This window comes from Notothenia rossii (genome assembly GCF_949606895.1).
Source record: "Notothenia rossii genome assembly, chromosome: 1".
Lineage (NCBI taxonomy): Eukaryota > Metazoa > Chordata > Actinopteri > Perciformes > Nototheniidae > Notothenia > Notothenia rossii.
Genome location: NC_136912.1, coordinates 76,550,290 through 76,569,262, shown reverse-complemented (window position 1 = coordinate 76,569,262; position 18,973 = coordinate 76,550,290). Strand labels below are relative to the sequence as shown.

Genomic DNA, 18,973 nt, shown 5'->3' with positions numbered 1-18,973 from the left:
TTTATGTCATTTAGGTATAGCACCGAAAAAATCCCTTTAACAATGCATAATAATAAAAGGATGTTTAACATGGTGTGTTGGTGATTAAGAACACTTGTCTGCTTTTATATGTTCACACAAATCTTAAACCAGACGGCCGTGTGCACAAATAATGATCTCTATATATGTACAGAAATAAAACTTTTTTTTTACATGCATATAGAGTACAGTTCATACTCACAGCCACACTCACTTACTCACAAAGCATTTTGTGCAAAATGAAAGTTTGAGCAGGAATCTAGAGGAAAAAACACACACTCGAGTAAGCATACACTAGTCATTTTTTGATCTTTGCCAAATTCTAGCTGGACTTATATTATTTCCAGCTTTTTTTACGCTCAAACCTATGGCTCAAACCTACACAAATCAAACAGATAAAGGGCACCACCACCTGGTCAACAATGGTCATTACAATTAAAGGCTGAACATCCACAGGAATGGTCATTTGGTGAGACCTAGTGGATTCATACTGCAATTACAACCCTGATCACCAAGCCAAAGCTCATTTGAAAAATCACAAAACCCAACAAATGAGTTATAAAGACCTATTGATTATTCAAACAAATGTACTCAAAGTTTAACCAAACAACATCATTTAATAAATGATTTTGCAATACAAAACATCTGTGCAAAAATGTTCAGACGAAATACAAAGTAAAGGCCTCATGGTCAAAAGGATAAGCATGTAAACCTTCTGAAACGGGTACATTGTCATTGAAATATAAATGTAATTGTATTCTTCTCTTATGGATATATAGTATTACAAAAGGCACAATAACGATTTTGGCCAAATACAAAAATAACCAGACTTGATTTAGATTCACAGTCTTGTGTACAAGTGGTTTTTGCACTGCTATATTCATACACGTAAGTCTGTTACAAGCTAGATGTCATGTGTACAAACTCAGATGCCCAAGGTAGTTTGATCTGCTTCAAAGGAACAAAAAGAAAAATAGGCAAAAGACAGCAATGAAATAATGGGAACATTATGTTAATAAGAGTCAAACTAACTTGGACTAAATACAATCTTCTCCCTTCATTTAGCTTTTAACAGACAAGTTGCTTTTTTTTTTTACCATGGTTGAATAAATGGTCTAGGGGGAAAACAAAAGCTCAGTCTAATCTAAATCTGATTCGTAGTCATTTTAGTCTGCAGTGAATTGGGGCAGCTACTTTTCTTGTATGGATATCTGGTATGATTAGAAGGGTTAAAGTTTATAAGGGTACATACAGTAAAAACTGAACAAATAAAGTGTTGTCTATCTACATTCCACAAATGACAATTTAAAACAAGTGCACTACAGGCAGCATGCTGTTTTCACATCGCTTCATGCTCTACAGATACACAGTGAAATGCTATCAGCATACCCTTGTGCCCGACTAAAGTGTGTTTGGTTAGTGAATACAGCGGATTCTAAGAGTGATAAGAAGTTCAACACGTACAGTCTGGGACACTTTTACAACTTTCAAAACCAATGATTGTCTACTAACCAGAAGGCACTGAAGGTAACTAACTAAGATACCAAACTTTGCAAACTTCAGCTGTTTCTCTTATCTATATGTTGTTATTTTAATAACAAAAGCTTCATATTAAGCTTTGCTTCTACCATAATTAAACATTAATAGACAGCTTCGGCATTATATGTGTGATTACAGGACTGAAAATGATTCATCATTAACCAAAAACGTTTTAGTATTTGGCCAATTGTGTCCAAAACCGTATAAAATGACCTGCTACTGGACATGTTGAAATAAAAATAAAATAACAGCCGTGATTTCAGACTCCGAACAAAACATTACGGTCATATTAATTGAGATATTTTACCATTAGAAGCTTCACTTGTCGGGATTGCTTACATGTCAGCACAATTGCTGCCAGACATTTAGAAATAACAATATTAGCATACTGACCATTTTCTCTTAAGGAACCGAATATAAGAAAAACTGTACATAAATCTCTCTGCACCCAGTGACACAGTCGGTCCCCAGCTCAGGAAAATGATCCTTATTTAAATCTAGCATCCTACTGCAAAGGCACAGAGTGGGTGTTGAGCATATCCAACATACTGTTCATTGGAGTTCTTGTTCACGTAGATGAGGCAGATTTGTTTAATGGTAAAATTGTCTACGAAGAGCCTTATCTGCTTGACTGTTTCTGCTTCGAGTACATTCCGTCCTCCATGTCTTGAAAAATGATTTTTCAATCAAACAAGCGCAGGTAATACAGGAAAGAAAAAGTCAAAGACTTGAAGATAAGCCCTGTGAATACAATCTTTACGAAAAATCTCAAATACTGGGAAAACTCAAATTACACTTATTATACATATTCTTTTGTCAGGGGGACTTTCAGTTTGACATCACTGACTGTAAATTGTTCCATGAGACCAATACATTTTTACTGTGGAGGATCATGAGCATTCTGTTGTTTCATTTGTAGATCATTTGTAGATCAAATTCTGAAGTTAGATGCCATGCCTGCTCTTCTGGGAGGGTGGATGATGGGAAAAAGAGGAAAAAGGAGGAGGGGGACATGATGAAGGAATGGAAGGAGAAACAAAAGGCTGATGAGGAGGCCTGTGTCCATGTTGCAAAGTGTCACGTTGTTGCACAAATAACATTCAGGGGTCATTTCCGAAGAGACTTTGTGAGAAAAATGCCAGATCTCAAAGCCAACGTATCACCTTTATCTTTTTAGTTTAAATTCCAGCGGCTTCAATGGGGAGCTGTCACATAGCCATTAGCTGTCTGACTTCACTATGCACATCGATACATATTCAAACAGGTCTTTTCTGGTCTCCTTAGTAAAAGCTGTTGACCTTCTTGTTTGTTCAACCTGCTGTTGCATTTTCGCTCTCGATTATCGCTTGCTAAATGCAGTTTATTTGACTATACAAGCAAATGTAAAGCACATTTTTGTATTCAAATAAGTCCAGAAACAAGCAACTTGCACCCCTGCTGAAAGGCACCTTAGGCCGGGTCACGGTAAAAATGTCAGTGTTTCCTTCACATCCTGCATTAAAACAATCCGTTAACTCAAATGTCGACACAGAATCTTTTTTCAGACTGTGATTCAAACCATTTCCTCTGCCGCAGGATCGACTTGCTTCCATTTGAATTTTAACGTTTGTTTTGAATATATATCTTTGTATTTCACTCATTCACTCAGCACTTTTGTACCATATTTACACAGAGGTTAAAAATAATAACACAACATTCCCAAACCATGGTAGTAAGTACAAATGCTTTAAACAATAAGGCATTCAAAAGTCAGACAGCTGTGTATATATTTGTGTAGCTGCGGCAGTGTTTCTTGCTCTCTCAAATGTGCTTACAGGCACCTCCAAGTGACGAGGGTAGAACTGGGTCCCATGCGTGAGAGGCTAAACTTCTCAAATGTGGGTCCCGAGCAGAAAGAGTGTGTACCTCTCTTTTTATCTACAGGTCTGCGACGATGACCGAGTCGTTGTACATCAGTGTGTCAGAATCAGCGAGCAGCGCCATTTGTGATGGGTGGTCCAGTTGTCCCATTCCTTTCTGGCAAATTTGTCCGTACAGCTGAATCTGCCCTCCACCGTTACCTGGCATGATGCAGTGGGAGAGCAGCGGCGTGTTGGCGTCATGGTTGGAGCCTGTGGTGGAGGGGACGCCGCTCACGTGCCCCGTGCTGGTGGAGCCGCTGGCACTGCTGGGTGAGCGGCTTTTAGGAGGGGGCAGGTGGTGCTGGATGACCCGGGTTGGTGGGATAGGTGGAGCAAAGTGGGCTGGAAAAGCAGCGTATCCTGGTGGGATGGGGTATCCATTGACAGGGATAAAGCGCTGGTGGGTTTGCGTCACAGCCATTGGCGCCCAGGCTTGCATCGGGGCCATCTGACCCTGCGAGGGGATAGCCTGGGCCTGGTAGAGGTACCCAGCAGCTGCGGCAGCAGCGTAGCGGGGATTGCTGAGGTTGCTGACGGGGCTGGCACTGAGCGAGGTGGTCTGGGTGGTGGCGTTGCCTCCGCCCCCAGAGGGCGTGCTGGAGCTGGCATGGGAAGAATGCCCCTCCCAGGCCCGCAGGCGAGCATGGATTTCTTTGAAGCGCGTCCGACGTGCTGGTCCCTCCTGCCAGCATTCAGCCATCATGCCATAAAACCTGAGAGACAACAAAGTTAGTTAAAACTAATCATTTAAAGCAAGCTTAAGTTCATAAAGTCATTTAAAAAATAATAATCTTCGAGATGGTGAATGCATACTTTGTTATATTATATATTAATATAACTGTACAAAACGTGTAAATGCTAATGGTAAAGTTATAAAGTTGTGCAATATTGTTTTACTTTGTATTCTGTCAGTGGTGACCCTCGTACAGCTAAATGTAACGTTTTGGTTCCACCCACCATAAGTTTGTCAATTAAAAGTTAAATTATACATTTTTCAGGACTGATTTGCTTGAGTACGTTGAATATGGTTGATTTTTGGGAATCAATGTTGTTTAAATTAAGAATTCAAAAAAGCCATTCCTTTGGCCTAGAAACACAACAAAGGGCTATTAAAAGGAAACACACAATGAAAATGTGTTGCCCCCACATCCCCCATTGTTTGTCTAACTTCAGAACAAGGAGAAGATGCAGTATAGACTGTATAACCTTCTCATCATTACTTCACAGCAACATTAACCTGAACATACCTTGGCGGACAGTCCTCGGGACAGGGCAGCAGCTGCCTCTTTCTCACCATCTCCATCACTTCCTGGTTGGAGAAGCCGTAATAGGGCTGCAGCCCATAGCTGAAGATCTCCCACAAAACCACTCCGAATGACCAGATGTCCGAGTCTGTGCTGAATTTGCCGTAGGTAATGGCCTCGGGGGGCATCCAGCGGATGGGGAGGAGAGTTTTGGGCTGCAAACAGAAGTAGTCCGAGGAGTAGATCCCTCGGGAGAGACCCAGGTCGGAGATCTTGATGTGGAGCTGCTCACCCACTAGAATGTTACGAGCGGCAAGGTCTTTGTGGGTGTAAAAGTGGCAGGCCAAGTACTCCATACCAGCAGCCACCTAGGTTTGAATAATAATAAGGAAAACAATGATTTTTGAGAAAGTGTGCGTATAAAAGAGTATAAGATAAGGATAGGCAAGAGACTTTTTATTGTCTATGTTGGCATAATACAACATTAGTTTGGTAACTTTTAAGGATCAGCAGCAAAAGAACAAGATAAAAATAAAAACAAGTTCATAAAATATAGTTATAAAAAGGTAATGCAAAACAAGTAAGATGTGTATAATGGAGTGCTGACAAAATACTGTATGTCCCGCACAAAGTAAGGTGGAAAGAGAGAACAGGATATCAAAGAGAGAAGACAAACTGAAGAGCTAAATCAATAAATCAACAACCTGTCAATCTCTTACTTGTAGCTGAAATAATTTAGAGCACTGTCAATACACACCTGTATGGACATATGTAGGAAGTCTCCATGATCCAGGCTGGACTTCACAGTGCCGTCCTCATCGCTGCTGCATCCAACATCAGAGTGTGGGGAACGCATGATGAGGAACTCGTGGAGGTCGCCTTGGGGCAAAAACTCAAACAGCATACAGACAGGCTGCTCCTGGATCACCACGCCCAGCAGGCACACCACGTTCGGGTGCTGCAGCTCTGTCAGCACTGCGACCTCCTGATGTGGAAACATAACAAGTATTAGTGAAGTATAAAACAAATGAAATAAAATAATTGATATGCTCATGGGAGCATGAACACTTAAATTAACACTCAAGCTTTCTTTTTTTAAGGCCTTAAAGATGACCTTAAGAGGTTGGATGGAGTCTATCAAACTCATACTTTAATGTTGACAGTTCAGGTTTTACTCACTTTCTGAGGATGGAAAGGGAGAATTATGTTTTAACAAGTCATCTGTGTAAATTCAATCCAAGAAGCTAAATCCATCCAGACATCCTAACAGTTTATTTTTGCAACTATTTCAAGCATTAAAAGTCTTTTTTAGCAACACAGTCTGGCCATCGCCCACCACGTTTACCTTCTGTGGAAATATAACACGTCATGCTTCAAATCTTGTGGGATGAGAGATATCTCTACAGGAAAAGTAGTCCCACATATTTTTTAAAACAGTAGATTATTTTTGTACCACATCAACACACAATTGCCAGTTAGAAGCAAGTCTTTTATAATGACTAACTGTTGAGCGTAAGATGTCTTATACAAGTCACACATGGTTGATAATTGCATCCGCAATAATATGCATGTGTAAATGTTTGAGCTATTTTTAAAGCTTGGGGTGGGATCTACTCCGTACCTGCTGGAAGTCAGCCCACAGCTGGACATTGGAGACATCCTTCAGGGTTTTTATGGCCACGAGGTGGGCCTGGTCCATGCCCGGCAGATACAAGTGTCCCTTGTAGATCTTCCCTAGAGAGCACTCTCCGAGCTCCTCCATGAAACGCACAGCCGACAGGGGAAGCTCTTTGGCCTTACTCTGCAGAGAGAAGAACAGGGGTCGGAAACAAGTTAGAACAGAGGGAAAAGAGATGTGAAAGTAAAAATATGATAAATATTTTCTTTGTACTCTTTCCCACCATTATCCTTGCATGACAAATTGAAATAATGACTTGATGTTTACATTTGTGCTCCTAAATCGATGCAGGCAACCTGCCTAATATAACATTACATATGTCTTTGAGATGTACAAAAATAAAGTATAGCCCAGAGAGTTCATATTTGTCATTTCAGACTCAATCCATTACGTCAGCTACTAATGACTCCCCTTGAGTCTTTGAAAAGCATTGTGGGAAGATTGTGAAATCTGGCAACACGTTTCAGGTTAAAAATGTAATTTAATTGACAGGTCAGCAGCTTTAAGAAAGGCTCAGCAATTAAGTATCTTTCCAGTACAACTGTGAGTCAGCTGCAGAAAAATAAATCTGTAACTCTGTAACATTTTAGTCTTTGGTTCAGGTGTCCAGTTGATCTTAGAAATAGGGGGGATTTGTTTTATGTGTGTGTGTGTGTGTGTGTGTGTGTGTGTGTGTGTGTGTGTGTGTGTGTATGTGTGTATGTGTGTGTGTGTGTGTGTGTGTGTGTGTGTGTGTGTGTGTATGTGTGTGTGTGTGTGTGTGTGTGTGTGTGTGTGTATGTGTGTGTGTGTGTATGTGTGTGTGTGTGTGTGTGTGTGTGTGTGTGTGTGTGTGTGTGTGTGTGAGGCAAAGTTGGCAGAGATTTTCAAAATCCAGGAACTCTACGATGAATAATGAAATTCCTCTGTGAGCAGGACAGACATACAGGCCTGTATGAGCTCTGAGGGGGGGCGGCGTGTGTGTGTGTGTGTGTGTGTGTGTGTTTGTGTGGGTAAGAGTGAGAGGAGCCTGCTGATGTTATGAGAGACACAGATGTTTTTAGTTATGGGTTTGTTTCACCCCGTCTTTCCTCCCCACACCCAAACCTTCAGATCTTCCTCACACCGATGCAAGTTTGTTTGTGTGTGTGTTTACTGTGTGTCTAAATGGATTGTCACGGGGGAATGGCCCCTGGGTGACCCTGCTGCAAAGTTGGCTGGGTAGCAGCCTAACCCAAGACAAGGTTGTTGATAAAAGGGAGAAGTGAGACAGTCAACTTGGCAATAAATGACAGTATAATTAGAGATGTTCCCATTCCTTATAAAAAGGTTTTTAAAAAGGAATATATATACAATTGACTTTTAAGGTTATGACATTAGACACCTAGACATAAATAAATGGGCTTGAAAAACAGGTGAGGACTGCACTAAAAGATTTTCTTCTGCCTTTGAAATCCTTATATGGATGGTAATGCGATCTAATATGTGTGAACCATATTTCAGGCCCTAGTTGTCCATGAAGAACATTTGAAATGTACTGTATAATTCCATTACTGCATGGTTGTCATCCTGAAAAACGTTCTCTCATCTCTCGTAGCCTTGACTCTTTGCAGATACGAGGCCCTCATCTAAACACAGCGAGGAGAGACTCCCTTTTTAAGGCTGTGGAACCTTTGTTCCATTGCAAAAAAAACAAATAAACCACAGATATAATGGCTTCTGACACATCTGTGATATCTTGCAGTTCTTTCTACAGCTGTTGATGGTAATATTATACGCATTACCTTGAGCATCAACTCTGTAATGCACAAACGGACATGCTGTCTAGATAAGCACTCTCTCATACCACCACATAATTATGTTGAAAAAGATAAATAAGTGATATGACTGAGTGTGCAACCTTGAAAGAAATATGATACAGTTCTTAATGCGAGCTACGTGTTGGCTGGCAGAGTGGGGATAGAGGATCTGCATTACAAAGAGGCTTTGTGACTGAGGGAGGGGATGAAGGAGGGGGTGACGGATGAAAGAGAGGTCCTAAGGTAAAGCGATTGAGGGAGAGACAGAAATAGAGCAACAAAGAGAGATGGATGAAGTGAGAAGTGGAAAAAGAGACAGTGGGATAGAAATAAACGGAGAGGAAAAGAGCTGCAGCTGAACATTCCTGGACCTGCTGAGCTCTGATGATAGAGATCTGAAGCTTTGCATGAGACAGGACACGGACACACACACACACACACACACACACACACACACACACACACACACACACACACACACACACACACACACACACACACACACACACACACACACACACACACACACACACACACACACACACACACACACACACACACACACACACACACACACACACACACACACACACACACACACACACACACACACACACACACACACACACACACACACACACACACACACACCCAGCATGTTGGGACGTGTCCCAGTTGACACACAGAGGGGGCTTTGCCAGTATTTTGACTCCCTCCTTAGTCTGCTCTCATGACAGAGTCAGCTAAAGAGAACTGAGTCTAACAATGCTGTGTGAGTAAATCAAAGTGTGTTTTTTGCTTTACTTCTTTACCTGGTTAAATAAAGGATATATATTTACTTGTGCTTTTCTATAAGTAGGGCATGCTTGAGTGAGATGAGGCCGGTAAGATTGAAGTTTAAACCTCTGATATATTCAGGAAAAGTGACAGAAAGGCAACAGAGAGATGGAGGACTTAGATGTCACTGGTATTATGTGCAGAGCAAAACTTATAATATAAGCATTTGTTAATTTAAGTCTTTTTTCCCCCAGTGTTATGAAAACATTGCAGGAGAGTTGAAGGCATATAAAGAAAATGGGGACGGAAAACTCAACGCAGCACCAATAGTTTCATGTGTCGTGAAGGCTCTACCTTTGGTTTGTATGCCGTTGTGAGCATGGACATCTCTACGTTTTGTCCCCGGACAGGTTTGGGTTGGCGGGGGGCCGGAGGCGTGGGGGACTTCTGGTTGTTGCGGCACACACATATAAAGAAGAATAGCAAGGCGATGGCTAAGGGGATCGCCACACTGGGAACCAGGATGTACAAGATCTCCATGTTGCCGCCACTAGACTTGTCTTTATGGTCTATACGGATGAAAAGAAAGAGGAAAAGAGTGAGGATTGATATCATATGTATGGCCTATTGTATGATTGGGCAATTTAATGTGATAAAAGGTCTCTGACATCACTTTTGTGTAAATTACAGCCAAATAATGTCAAAATACACTTTTCATATGAAGAAAACATATTTTTGTATATTCAGAATCTCAATAGTACATATTTAAACATATTCTAGTCTCTTACCACAGACGGCTATGTCACACATCTCCAAGCGGACCCCTTCGTCCAGCGTGAAGCACCAGGGGGCTTCCAGTTTGTTGCCGGGGTTACGGCAGTACGAGTGTCCTCCGTTGAGCTCGGCGTAGCGGACGGCCAGGTAGGTGTGGCTGTGAGGGTACTGGGAGTTCCACGGCTGACACTGACGCCCGGACTTGGTCTTACTGACGGTCCCTCTGTAGTCCGCCCCGCTGTTGTTGTAACACTTGTGATCTGAGGGAGAGAAAGGCGTGGTTTGAGTGAATGGGTCTCACTGATTAAACTCTATTTGGGCTGGCTGCTCATGAGCCAAGCCTCAATCAACCCCTGGCCTTACGTTTCTTTCCTTTGGTCATCAATATCTTCTTTCAAAGATACAAACACAATATGTTATGTGTAAAAACTTTAACCTGGAAACCAATAAAAAGCTGATCGCTAGTAATTTCACAAAGAGTTGTGTGTCGGAGTGTATTGTTTTTTTTTATGTTAGAATTGTTTTTGCCATCTTTACAATTACATTCTATTTTTTTGAGGGAATCTTTTGTACATTAGTTGCTGAATAGATTTGTCAAGACAACAGAAATTGATTGGCAAACAAATCAAATTCGATAAACAATTAAAAGTTTGAGTAATTTTTTTAATGAGCAAAAATGCAACAAATGTGGAGATTCAAGATTATTAAATTAAATATATATATTTTTAAATACAAATGTATTTTAGATAGTTACATAATATATTAAACATCTTTCAGTGTTGGAATAATTTTAAATTGCAGTCCTTACTTACTTTTTAAAACATCTCCTGTAAGCAGTTACAATAGAGTCCACAGTGATGCCTCTACTTATATAACCATTGTGGAATAGCCTCCCAACTGAGATACAGGATTGTCCCACTCTCAATAGTTTTAAAGGTCAACTTAAAGAATGGTTGAGCAACTAACAGACGTGCAATCACGGCTAAATGCACTTTTATACAGGGGTATCTCCGCTTGCACTTTATGTAGCACTTTTATCTTATCTTGCACTTTATATATCGTAGCTGCTACATTGTACTGCCATGTGGTAAATGCTTGTATGCTGCTCATGCTCTTTCTGCATATCATGTATACATTTTTGCTATGTATATAAAATGTCATGTTCTTATATGTTGTATGTGACGGGACTACGGATGGAAATGAGCTCAAAGCTAAAATCCGGTTCATTTACACTTGTAAGCATTATTTTGTTTTAAAGTGTCATCAATGTGCACTGTCCCGGTTCAAATAAAAGATTAAATAAAAAAATGAAATAATTAAAAGTTGAACATGTCTTACTCTTGTTTATGGGCTCGGCCATTGGGATGCCGATCCTCAGACAGTTTCCGGCCTCTGGGCTGTCGAAGGCCGCCAGGTCCTCGCAGTTAGGGAGCTTCAGTCTCTTCAGGATGATGGGGTTAGAGCGGGCGATAATGTACTCTGTCTTACACAAGTCGTTCTCCAGGATCTCGCACTCGTCTTTACAAAGGTCCCGAGGTTTGTCCGTTCCAGTGCTGCGGTCGCACGTCGGGAAGGCAAAGTGACAAAGAGACGGGATAGCAAACAGAGAGCAACGATCAGACAAATGGTTGGACGTCCCGATCATGGTGAAGGCCGCTGTAAAGAGGGGAGGAGGGTTGGTTAAAGAATAGAACTAAAACACTCACATACTTCTTTTAAACACACGATTATAAGTCCATAACTCACAATTCAAAACATACATATCATTCATTTTACAAATAATTTCATTGATTCTTTCCTACATCAATCTAAAGACAGAAAAAAGACTCTTGAGCACCTAAACACATGAATGATCAAAGGGGAAGACTGACACTAAAAGCTGCAGCAGTAAATGTATGATTCATAGTCATACTGTATGGTTATTGCAAACATCTGCTTCCCTGTGGTTGTGATTATCAGTAAAGCAGCACTGTGGGGGTTGAAGGAGAAGACATGCGATTAAAAAGTATACAAAATCAAGATCATTATATATTATAATATATTTAAGATGGTAAATAGCTACAGAATTTGGATGTTATGGGTTTGATTAACAATGTTACTCTACTCTTATTAGATGCAGATGTACGGATGTAATGAATAACACACAAATAAAACTGACCTCTGAGGACATGTGCACACGAACACACAAAACAAAAATACAGACAGGCATTTTTAGTTTGTGGAACATTTGGGCTCCAGACAGAGCCCGACCTGGCTGAACTTCCTTTGAACTCCAAAGTGACGTCCTGTTTTTTCCTACAGCATACAGGATTAATATAGGTTACCTTCTAAACAGTCTTAAATCGCAGATGGTTCTCATTGATTTAGTGTCTGCCAAGGAGGCAGCTTTAATAAGGTAACGTTCAAGGTAAACATATTGTTTGTGAGCAAAATTTGACTACTAGTCAAGACACAACTGCTAAATGACGGTTGACCCAGTGAACCTGGCCCAATGAAAGCTGGCTGTCACTTTTTCCTGTCAGACACAAAATGCCTGAGAAGAACTAGTTTGTTCTTTAAAAATGCTTTGCTAATCTTGCAGCAGATATGTAAGAGATTGTCTTTAAATATACAATCTATAATGAATGTTTAAGTCTTATGTTAATGTGACCAAGTTGTGTTTGAAACCGCTGTGATTATTTCAGTGACACTTCAGAAAAATAACATTTAGTCTGAAGTTGCACTAAGACAAAAAGTGTTGAGGAAGAAAATGTAAAGAAAATAGATGTTATTTGCTGTTAAGTTAGTTAAACCGACTTTACAAGGCGGCTGTTTCTCACCTGTGATCTGTGTCTCGATCTCTCCCTGCATCTGCAACGAGTCGACGAAGATACTGCGGTTACCTATAAAGCGGGCACAGGCTATCCCTCTGTACGGCTGGCAGAATCCCTCTTCATCAAAATCATCCCTGAGAAATTCAGAAAAGACAAATTAGACAATGTAAATATTGTTAAGAGATATCACAACAGTTCAAATACATACAGTTTGTGAAGCAAGTGGATTTGTGAAGCAGAAAGACTCACAGATTTCTAAATGTGCTGCAATACATAGACATCCCAAAAGAGGGCACTATATGTTTGAATAATGCATGCAATGCAAACCACTAGTTGCACTTCAGTGAAAGGAAAAGGCTGATTCTCATTGCTGGTCCTAAACCAAGAAGGAGATCTCCCTTTGCTAAAGACAATTCACATTCATGTCAAAGGAAGGAGTTTAAACCAACAAACACACACCCGATTCACAGCACAGATGTAACTCGCATTAGGAATTATTATTTGGCTTGTTGACTTTATTCTTGTTGATGGCAGAAGGATGTCATTGAGCCCTAATCTGAAACACATGCAGAGAGAGAGAAAGAAAGAGAGAGATGGTGTGGGAGTTGATGATCATGTTTTCACGACTTTTACTTTATAATTTGTTTCCGTCCATTTAAAGATATCTACATGTCAATCTTAGATCTTGCCTTTGATCTCGCCCCTCTTTTACCACACACACACACACACACACACACACACACACACACACACACACACACACACACACACACACACACACACACACACACACACACACACACACACACACACACACACACACACACACACACACACACACACACACACACACACACACACACACACACACACACACACACACACACACACACACACACACACACACACACACACACACACACACACACACACACACACACACGATTCGCTCAGTCTGAGATTACTGTGTCATGTGATTTAAATTGTGCCATATGGAGACTTTAAATCCAGGCATAACCACAATATACAAGGGAGTGCATGATGCCACTGCACACACTCACACAAAAACCAGGCACAAGAGAACCATATTGTAACTATTGGCTGATTAAAAGTACATCCTCATGTGTAACACACTAGCCTACTGCTGCACGCAAACAGAAGCACTCCATTTGTTACTGATCAGACCGTGACATTTTGGGATAAATGTAATACATTTAAATATAAAGTGGATGTTAGCTGTCTTCAGAGTAATGCTACCAAAAATATTCACCATATACTTGGACTCTTTGGGTATTACTGTTCAATATTACTACAATGATTTACAACTTTGTTTAGCTACCTAAAATGAAGTGAACAATATTCGCCTTACTTCATTTAGACAATAATTTTCTAAATGATCCCATTTTGCAAAAACATCTCTTCTTTTTACTTTGTGTTTAGCTGTAAAGTAGAGCATCATAGGCTTGATTCTGCATTATCATCCCACCATGTAAGACTTTGTTTGTTGACAAGAGTCAGGTAAGTTTATGAGGGATGTAACAGCGTACAAATTACACTAATTACACCACAAACTAAAAACAGCACTTAAAGAGTTTTATAGATGCAACTGAAACAAGGTGACATACATGGATGCACACACACGCAAACATGAACAAACATCCTTTTGTGCACACACTCATAAAACATAACCTTGGTAAGGCCAAGAGTGTGTTCAGTTTGGTGTGAGTCTGGGGTCACTAAGTTCCCTCTCTCTGAGGAGTGTTAAGTGACTGAAAGGCCAAGGTCAGCTCTCTCCCTCTGCCCCTCGTCTGTACAGATCTAAATGGGTTTTCCAGACATGGACACACACACGCACCGTGCATACACATAAGCATTTAATAGTGCCTTTGGTCTGCATACTGCCGATTCCAGGGAGATATAGTAACATTACATTTAAAACGTAACACAGGTTATAGCCGATTTCATTCTTGAAATATGTAATTTCCTACTAAAATGTGGAAATCAGTAATAATGAGTTCATGTTGCGGTGTTCCTGCAGACAGCTTAGCACCCCTTCGTCAAGCCACGAACTCACAAATGGCTATATCTTCAGATATTTTCCTTTGGCAAAGAGCTCCATCTGTTTATGTGAAAATCACGTCTGGCATTAAAGCTGTAAGAGGAGAGCCTGGTAATAAAAAGCTGCCATTGTGGAAATGGGTTGAATCCTTGAGGAATTGATGATTGATTGGGATTGAACCGTTCTGAATGTTATCAGAATACCTTTATTTGACCCATAGATGGGAAATCTACATTGTTAGAGCGATTAAAAGGGCCAAAAGTAGATTAATACTAATCAAGAAGCATGTAGAAAAATAAAGATAAAAGTAGAAATAACATAGTTAACAATTTAAGTGTAGCATTTTTAAAGTTGTAGATAGCAGCCAGATAATAGCCTTAAAGGTGGAAGCATAAACATGTATTTACAGATTTATTGCAGAAGTTCGTCCTTCCTAACTAAAAGGAAAGACCTGTGATATTTCCCTGTGAGACAGCACGTGTGCAGCAGCCTGTCGCTGAAGTAGCTGCACAGTGCAGCAAACAGGGTGTCCTGGGGGGGGGATGGGACACATTGTCCAGCAGGGAGGACAGGCTGCCATTCTCCTGTCTCCCACCTCTCCAACAGTGTCCAGAGGACTCCCCAGGACAGAGCTGTCCTTCTTTATCAGAACCAGAATATGGAAATCCAGTTTAGAGCATGAGAGAAAAAAAACTCAAGGAGGCTGGAGTGTGTCCAGGCAGCAGAGAGGTTAGTTTGGTTGTGCGTCACAGAGGATGGTGGACACACACATCCTCACTAACATCAAGCCACACACAGTCAAGTAAATGACAAGGGAGAGCAGACAATCTGCCACAATGCAGCCAGATCCCCGCAGGCAAATTACAACTCTGGCCAGTCAGAACAGCCTCAACACTACCAGCTCAGCCCAAATCCAAAAACCCTCTGCACTGCTTTCTATATTTTAAATTATTTCATTCAAGGCGATTTGGATTGAAAGCCGTGTCTAAGAGGCATATAAAAGTGTCTGTATCCTGTCCAGTGCAGCAGGAACTACTTATATCTAAAGAGGGGAATGGGTAAGAAAGACAGATTTACAACACCGTAATCGCAGTGGGACATCCGAGGTATTTCCGAAAATCTTTCCTTTGTATTTTGAGCCCTTGTGTATCCATTTGTTTTTCTGTGTTTGTGTGTCAGTGTGTGTGTAAGCTATCCCAGGCAGGGAGAGCCAAGTGCGGTTGCTATTTGTGTAAACAGTGGATGGCTGTTCAGGCCTTTTATTTTACACACCAACGCCACGGGCCCTCTGTGTAATGTTTTATAATAGGTAATTACAAGGAGAGGCTTTTCTTTCCAAGACTCGATATATAACCCAGATCTAAACAGAAAGGCGAGCCTCACCACAGAACCTAAACAAGGTATTGAGGACATTGAGCCATTGTAAAATTAAAAATGTTCCAACATCATTATTTATTCATGGAAGCGCTTGCTTAGAAGCCATGCTCTTTTTCCAGCACCACACTGATTCACATCCATATGGTTGCATACATTCACACCTGGGCGGTGCCAGAGTGGTGAAAGACAGACTGCAGCTCCCTTTCAATGCCTGCTGGGTTGGAAAGATGTGAGCTAGCAAGCCAGCAGAAAAAGTTAAACATTATTTAGGTGGAATTATGAACTCAAGTCTTCCTGATTTGATTATTTAAATAAAGGAAGAATGGGAAGTAGTATAACATGGATAAACTGCTCACATCCACGTACATACATAAATAATATACATCTATGTTTCCTATCACTGTGGGTGTTACTAGATATTTATTGAAATATATCAGCAAGGCACCAACAGAAAAGTATACATGAACACGTAACTATTTATAACTATATAAAGTATATATTAAAAAACTAAAAATCTTTAGCACATGCTATGTTTATGCCACAATAAAATGACTGCATTGTTAGGTCTATACTTTGCTTCATGTTTTGATTATGGAACAAGTCTTTAGGCCTTCTGCATGTAAACTTGGGTATTTCTTATCAAGGAGCTGTGGGCTGGGATGACAGATTTGTGTTGATTTTTGAAGTAGAGGGGATGTGAAACTCAACGCTATGTGTTGGAGGGGGTTTACAAAGGATGAGATTCTGAGGGTAAGGAGGCGAGGGGAGGAACCTGATGACATGTTAGATGTCAGGGTTTCAGTGCTGGAGCTGCTGAGGGTGCTGAGTGAAAAGGGGATGAGCTGCCAGCAGCGTGGGGCCACAGCTGGATCCTGACTGGGGATGCCCCCTCAGCTTGTACTATATGCATTTTCTTTTTAAAACATATACACCCTTAAATGACTTAAATAAGTATATGCATGTATATGCATTTGTGATTTTAAAAGGACTATACCGGTGTTGTTGCGAGTAGCAGCTATTAAACTGAAAGTTGTTGGGTAAAATGTACTGTAACATTTTTTGCATGATACTTTTTATGTTACAAGATATCATTTTGTATTATGGTTTTTAATAATACCCTCTAAGGATAGAGGGTGTCTTTTTTTCTGACACTGATATTCTGAACAATCTGTGCTGTTGTATTAGCTGTAAAGTGTCTCTACTGTAGGCTATTTTTATTATATGTACAGCACTTTGGCTCGACCAAAAATCGTTTATAAATATGCTATATAAATAAAACTTGATTTGATTTGATTTTTAAGGAATCCACATTAAGATCTTGTCAGAGGAAAAACCTGGAAATTACTGCTTCTTCTAACTTCTAAAACAAACCAGCATGACTGAAATACGGTATATGGCTAAAATGAGCAAAACCACCGGTATACTTCTTTAGTATTCTTATTAGATTCATTTTAAGGTTATTATAAGGCATTTGTTTAATATTTTTAAATGGATATGTTTTTGAGCTCAGTGAGTCAAAGACATGCTGCACTGAGAGTTTATGAACATGTGAATGGTGTTGGGATTAGATGTTTGTGTGTACTTAAAAGGAAAGTGTCCAACTAAAAATTAAAGACACCTGTGGGCCTGGAAAGGATTAGATGGACATGAGTATTGAGGGGGAGAAAACAATGGACGATCGTGCGGTCGCTGCTCTCGAGGGACTGCATTTCCTGCCACAGATCATAGAAAAAAGATGAGAAAACAAAACCTATTGTTGGCTGTTTACAACTACGAAAAGAACCACCGAATTATTACTCAGCAAAACATGAATGTTGCAAAAGTATTATAGTTTGATGGATGCAATAGTGGTGAAATATATACTGATGTGCAGAGGCGCGGGAAGGTATTTGGAGTGGGGGTGCTGAGGTGCTGGACTCCAGTGAACACTATTACGGGCACTATAGAGCACGAACAAAAAAACTCCCCACACGCAAACACACAGTAAACCCGCGACTGTTACAATGAAGGCTCGATCGTCAGCTCACGGCATATAGGCAGGGGTAAAGTGCTATTCTTTACGAGTGGGGAGCGGACCTCACCTCCTCCAGGGGGGTCCGGGGGGATGCTCCCCCGGGAAGATTGTTTTTAAATATTGAAGTTAAAAGCATCAATCTGGTGCACTTTGAGAGCAACATTAAGAGATCTATGGATACATCTCTCAACACCCAGATGAAACACAACTGTAAGCAGATGTTCTTTTTCTTTATGGATATTTTACAAATCACTCCCCTTTCAAACTGTATTCTTGTTTTACTGCCATATAGTATTTCATAACTGTATTTCCTTTATTCTCTTTTTTTTATAACTATAATGATCATATGAATGTGTGCCGCGGAAATAATCTTTTGAATAATTTTTGACCAAACTGTTTGAGACCCACTGAGATAACTTAGACTAAAGTTAACTATCTAAACACTCAGAGAGTCCTTTAGCTCACCTGAGCCTCTCAGTCTGAGAGGAGAGCTCTCCTCCAGCTTGTTGTGGAACAAACAGCTCCGTATGTCCGTTAGTGCAGCTAGCTAACCAGATGCTAACAACACGGTCGCTGCTGCTGGCACCGGTCCCTCTCTCTCTCCCCCTCTCTCACACACACTAAATGCGCTATTTCCGCACACACACAGAGCCGCGAGCTTGAATGACACAAGCACACTTTTATTTCCATGCAACTCTCTGATTGGTCTGGTGTCTTGCCTCTGTTGCATTCACTGAACACGGGAAATTACAGTCCTGCCGTCCTTTCTAGTGTCTTGATGAGGTTCACGTAAAGCACGGTTAATGTATTATATTATTGAGGTAGAATTGTCCGGGGCTACAGAAAAAACATTCGGGGCAGGCCAAAATATTATTTTACCAACAATGTGGAATTTATTGGCTACATATTACACAGATTATGCACAGCGGGAGCAGCAATAACCGTCAAATAATAATTCAGACAGGGGAGCTACGCACCCCCTGCCTGCCGCTAGGGGGTGC

At 40.7% G+C, this 18,973-nt stretch overlaps 1 protein-coding gene across 3 annotated transcripts in view; it reads right to left on the bottom strand.

Annotated features, from left to right (window-relative positions):
• Positions 1-609: 609 nt before the first annotated feature.
• ror1 (receptor tyrosine kinase-like orphan receptor 1) overlaps positions 610-18,973 on the bottom strand; it is a 130,338-nt gene continuing 111,974 nt past the window's right edge. For all 3 annotated transcript variants that reach the window (XM_079671273.1, XM_079671274.1, XM_079671275.1), the window contains exons 5-12: positions 12,529-12,656; positions 11,048-11,365; positions 9,724-9,969; positions 9,290-9,504; positions 6,324-6,503; positions 5,460-5,687; positions 4,706-5,070; positions 610-4,171 (exon numbers count right to left, since the gene is read on the bottom strand). In XM_079671273.1, coding sequence (XP_079527399.1) covers positions 3,475-4,171; positions 4,706-5,070; positions 5,460-5,687; positions 6,324-6,503; positions 9,290-9,504; positions 9,724-9,969; positions 11,048-11,365; positions 12,529-12,656 — 2,377 coding nt within the window. In that variant the 3' untranslated portion in view covers positions 610-3,474. The remainder of the gene's footprint in view (positions 4,172-4,705; positions 5,071-5,459; positions 5,688-6,323; positions 6,504-9,289; positions 9,505-9,723; positions 9,970-11,047; positions 11,366-12,528; positions 12,657-18,973) is intronic.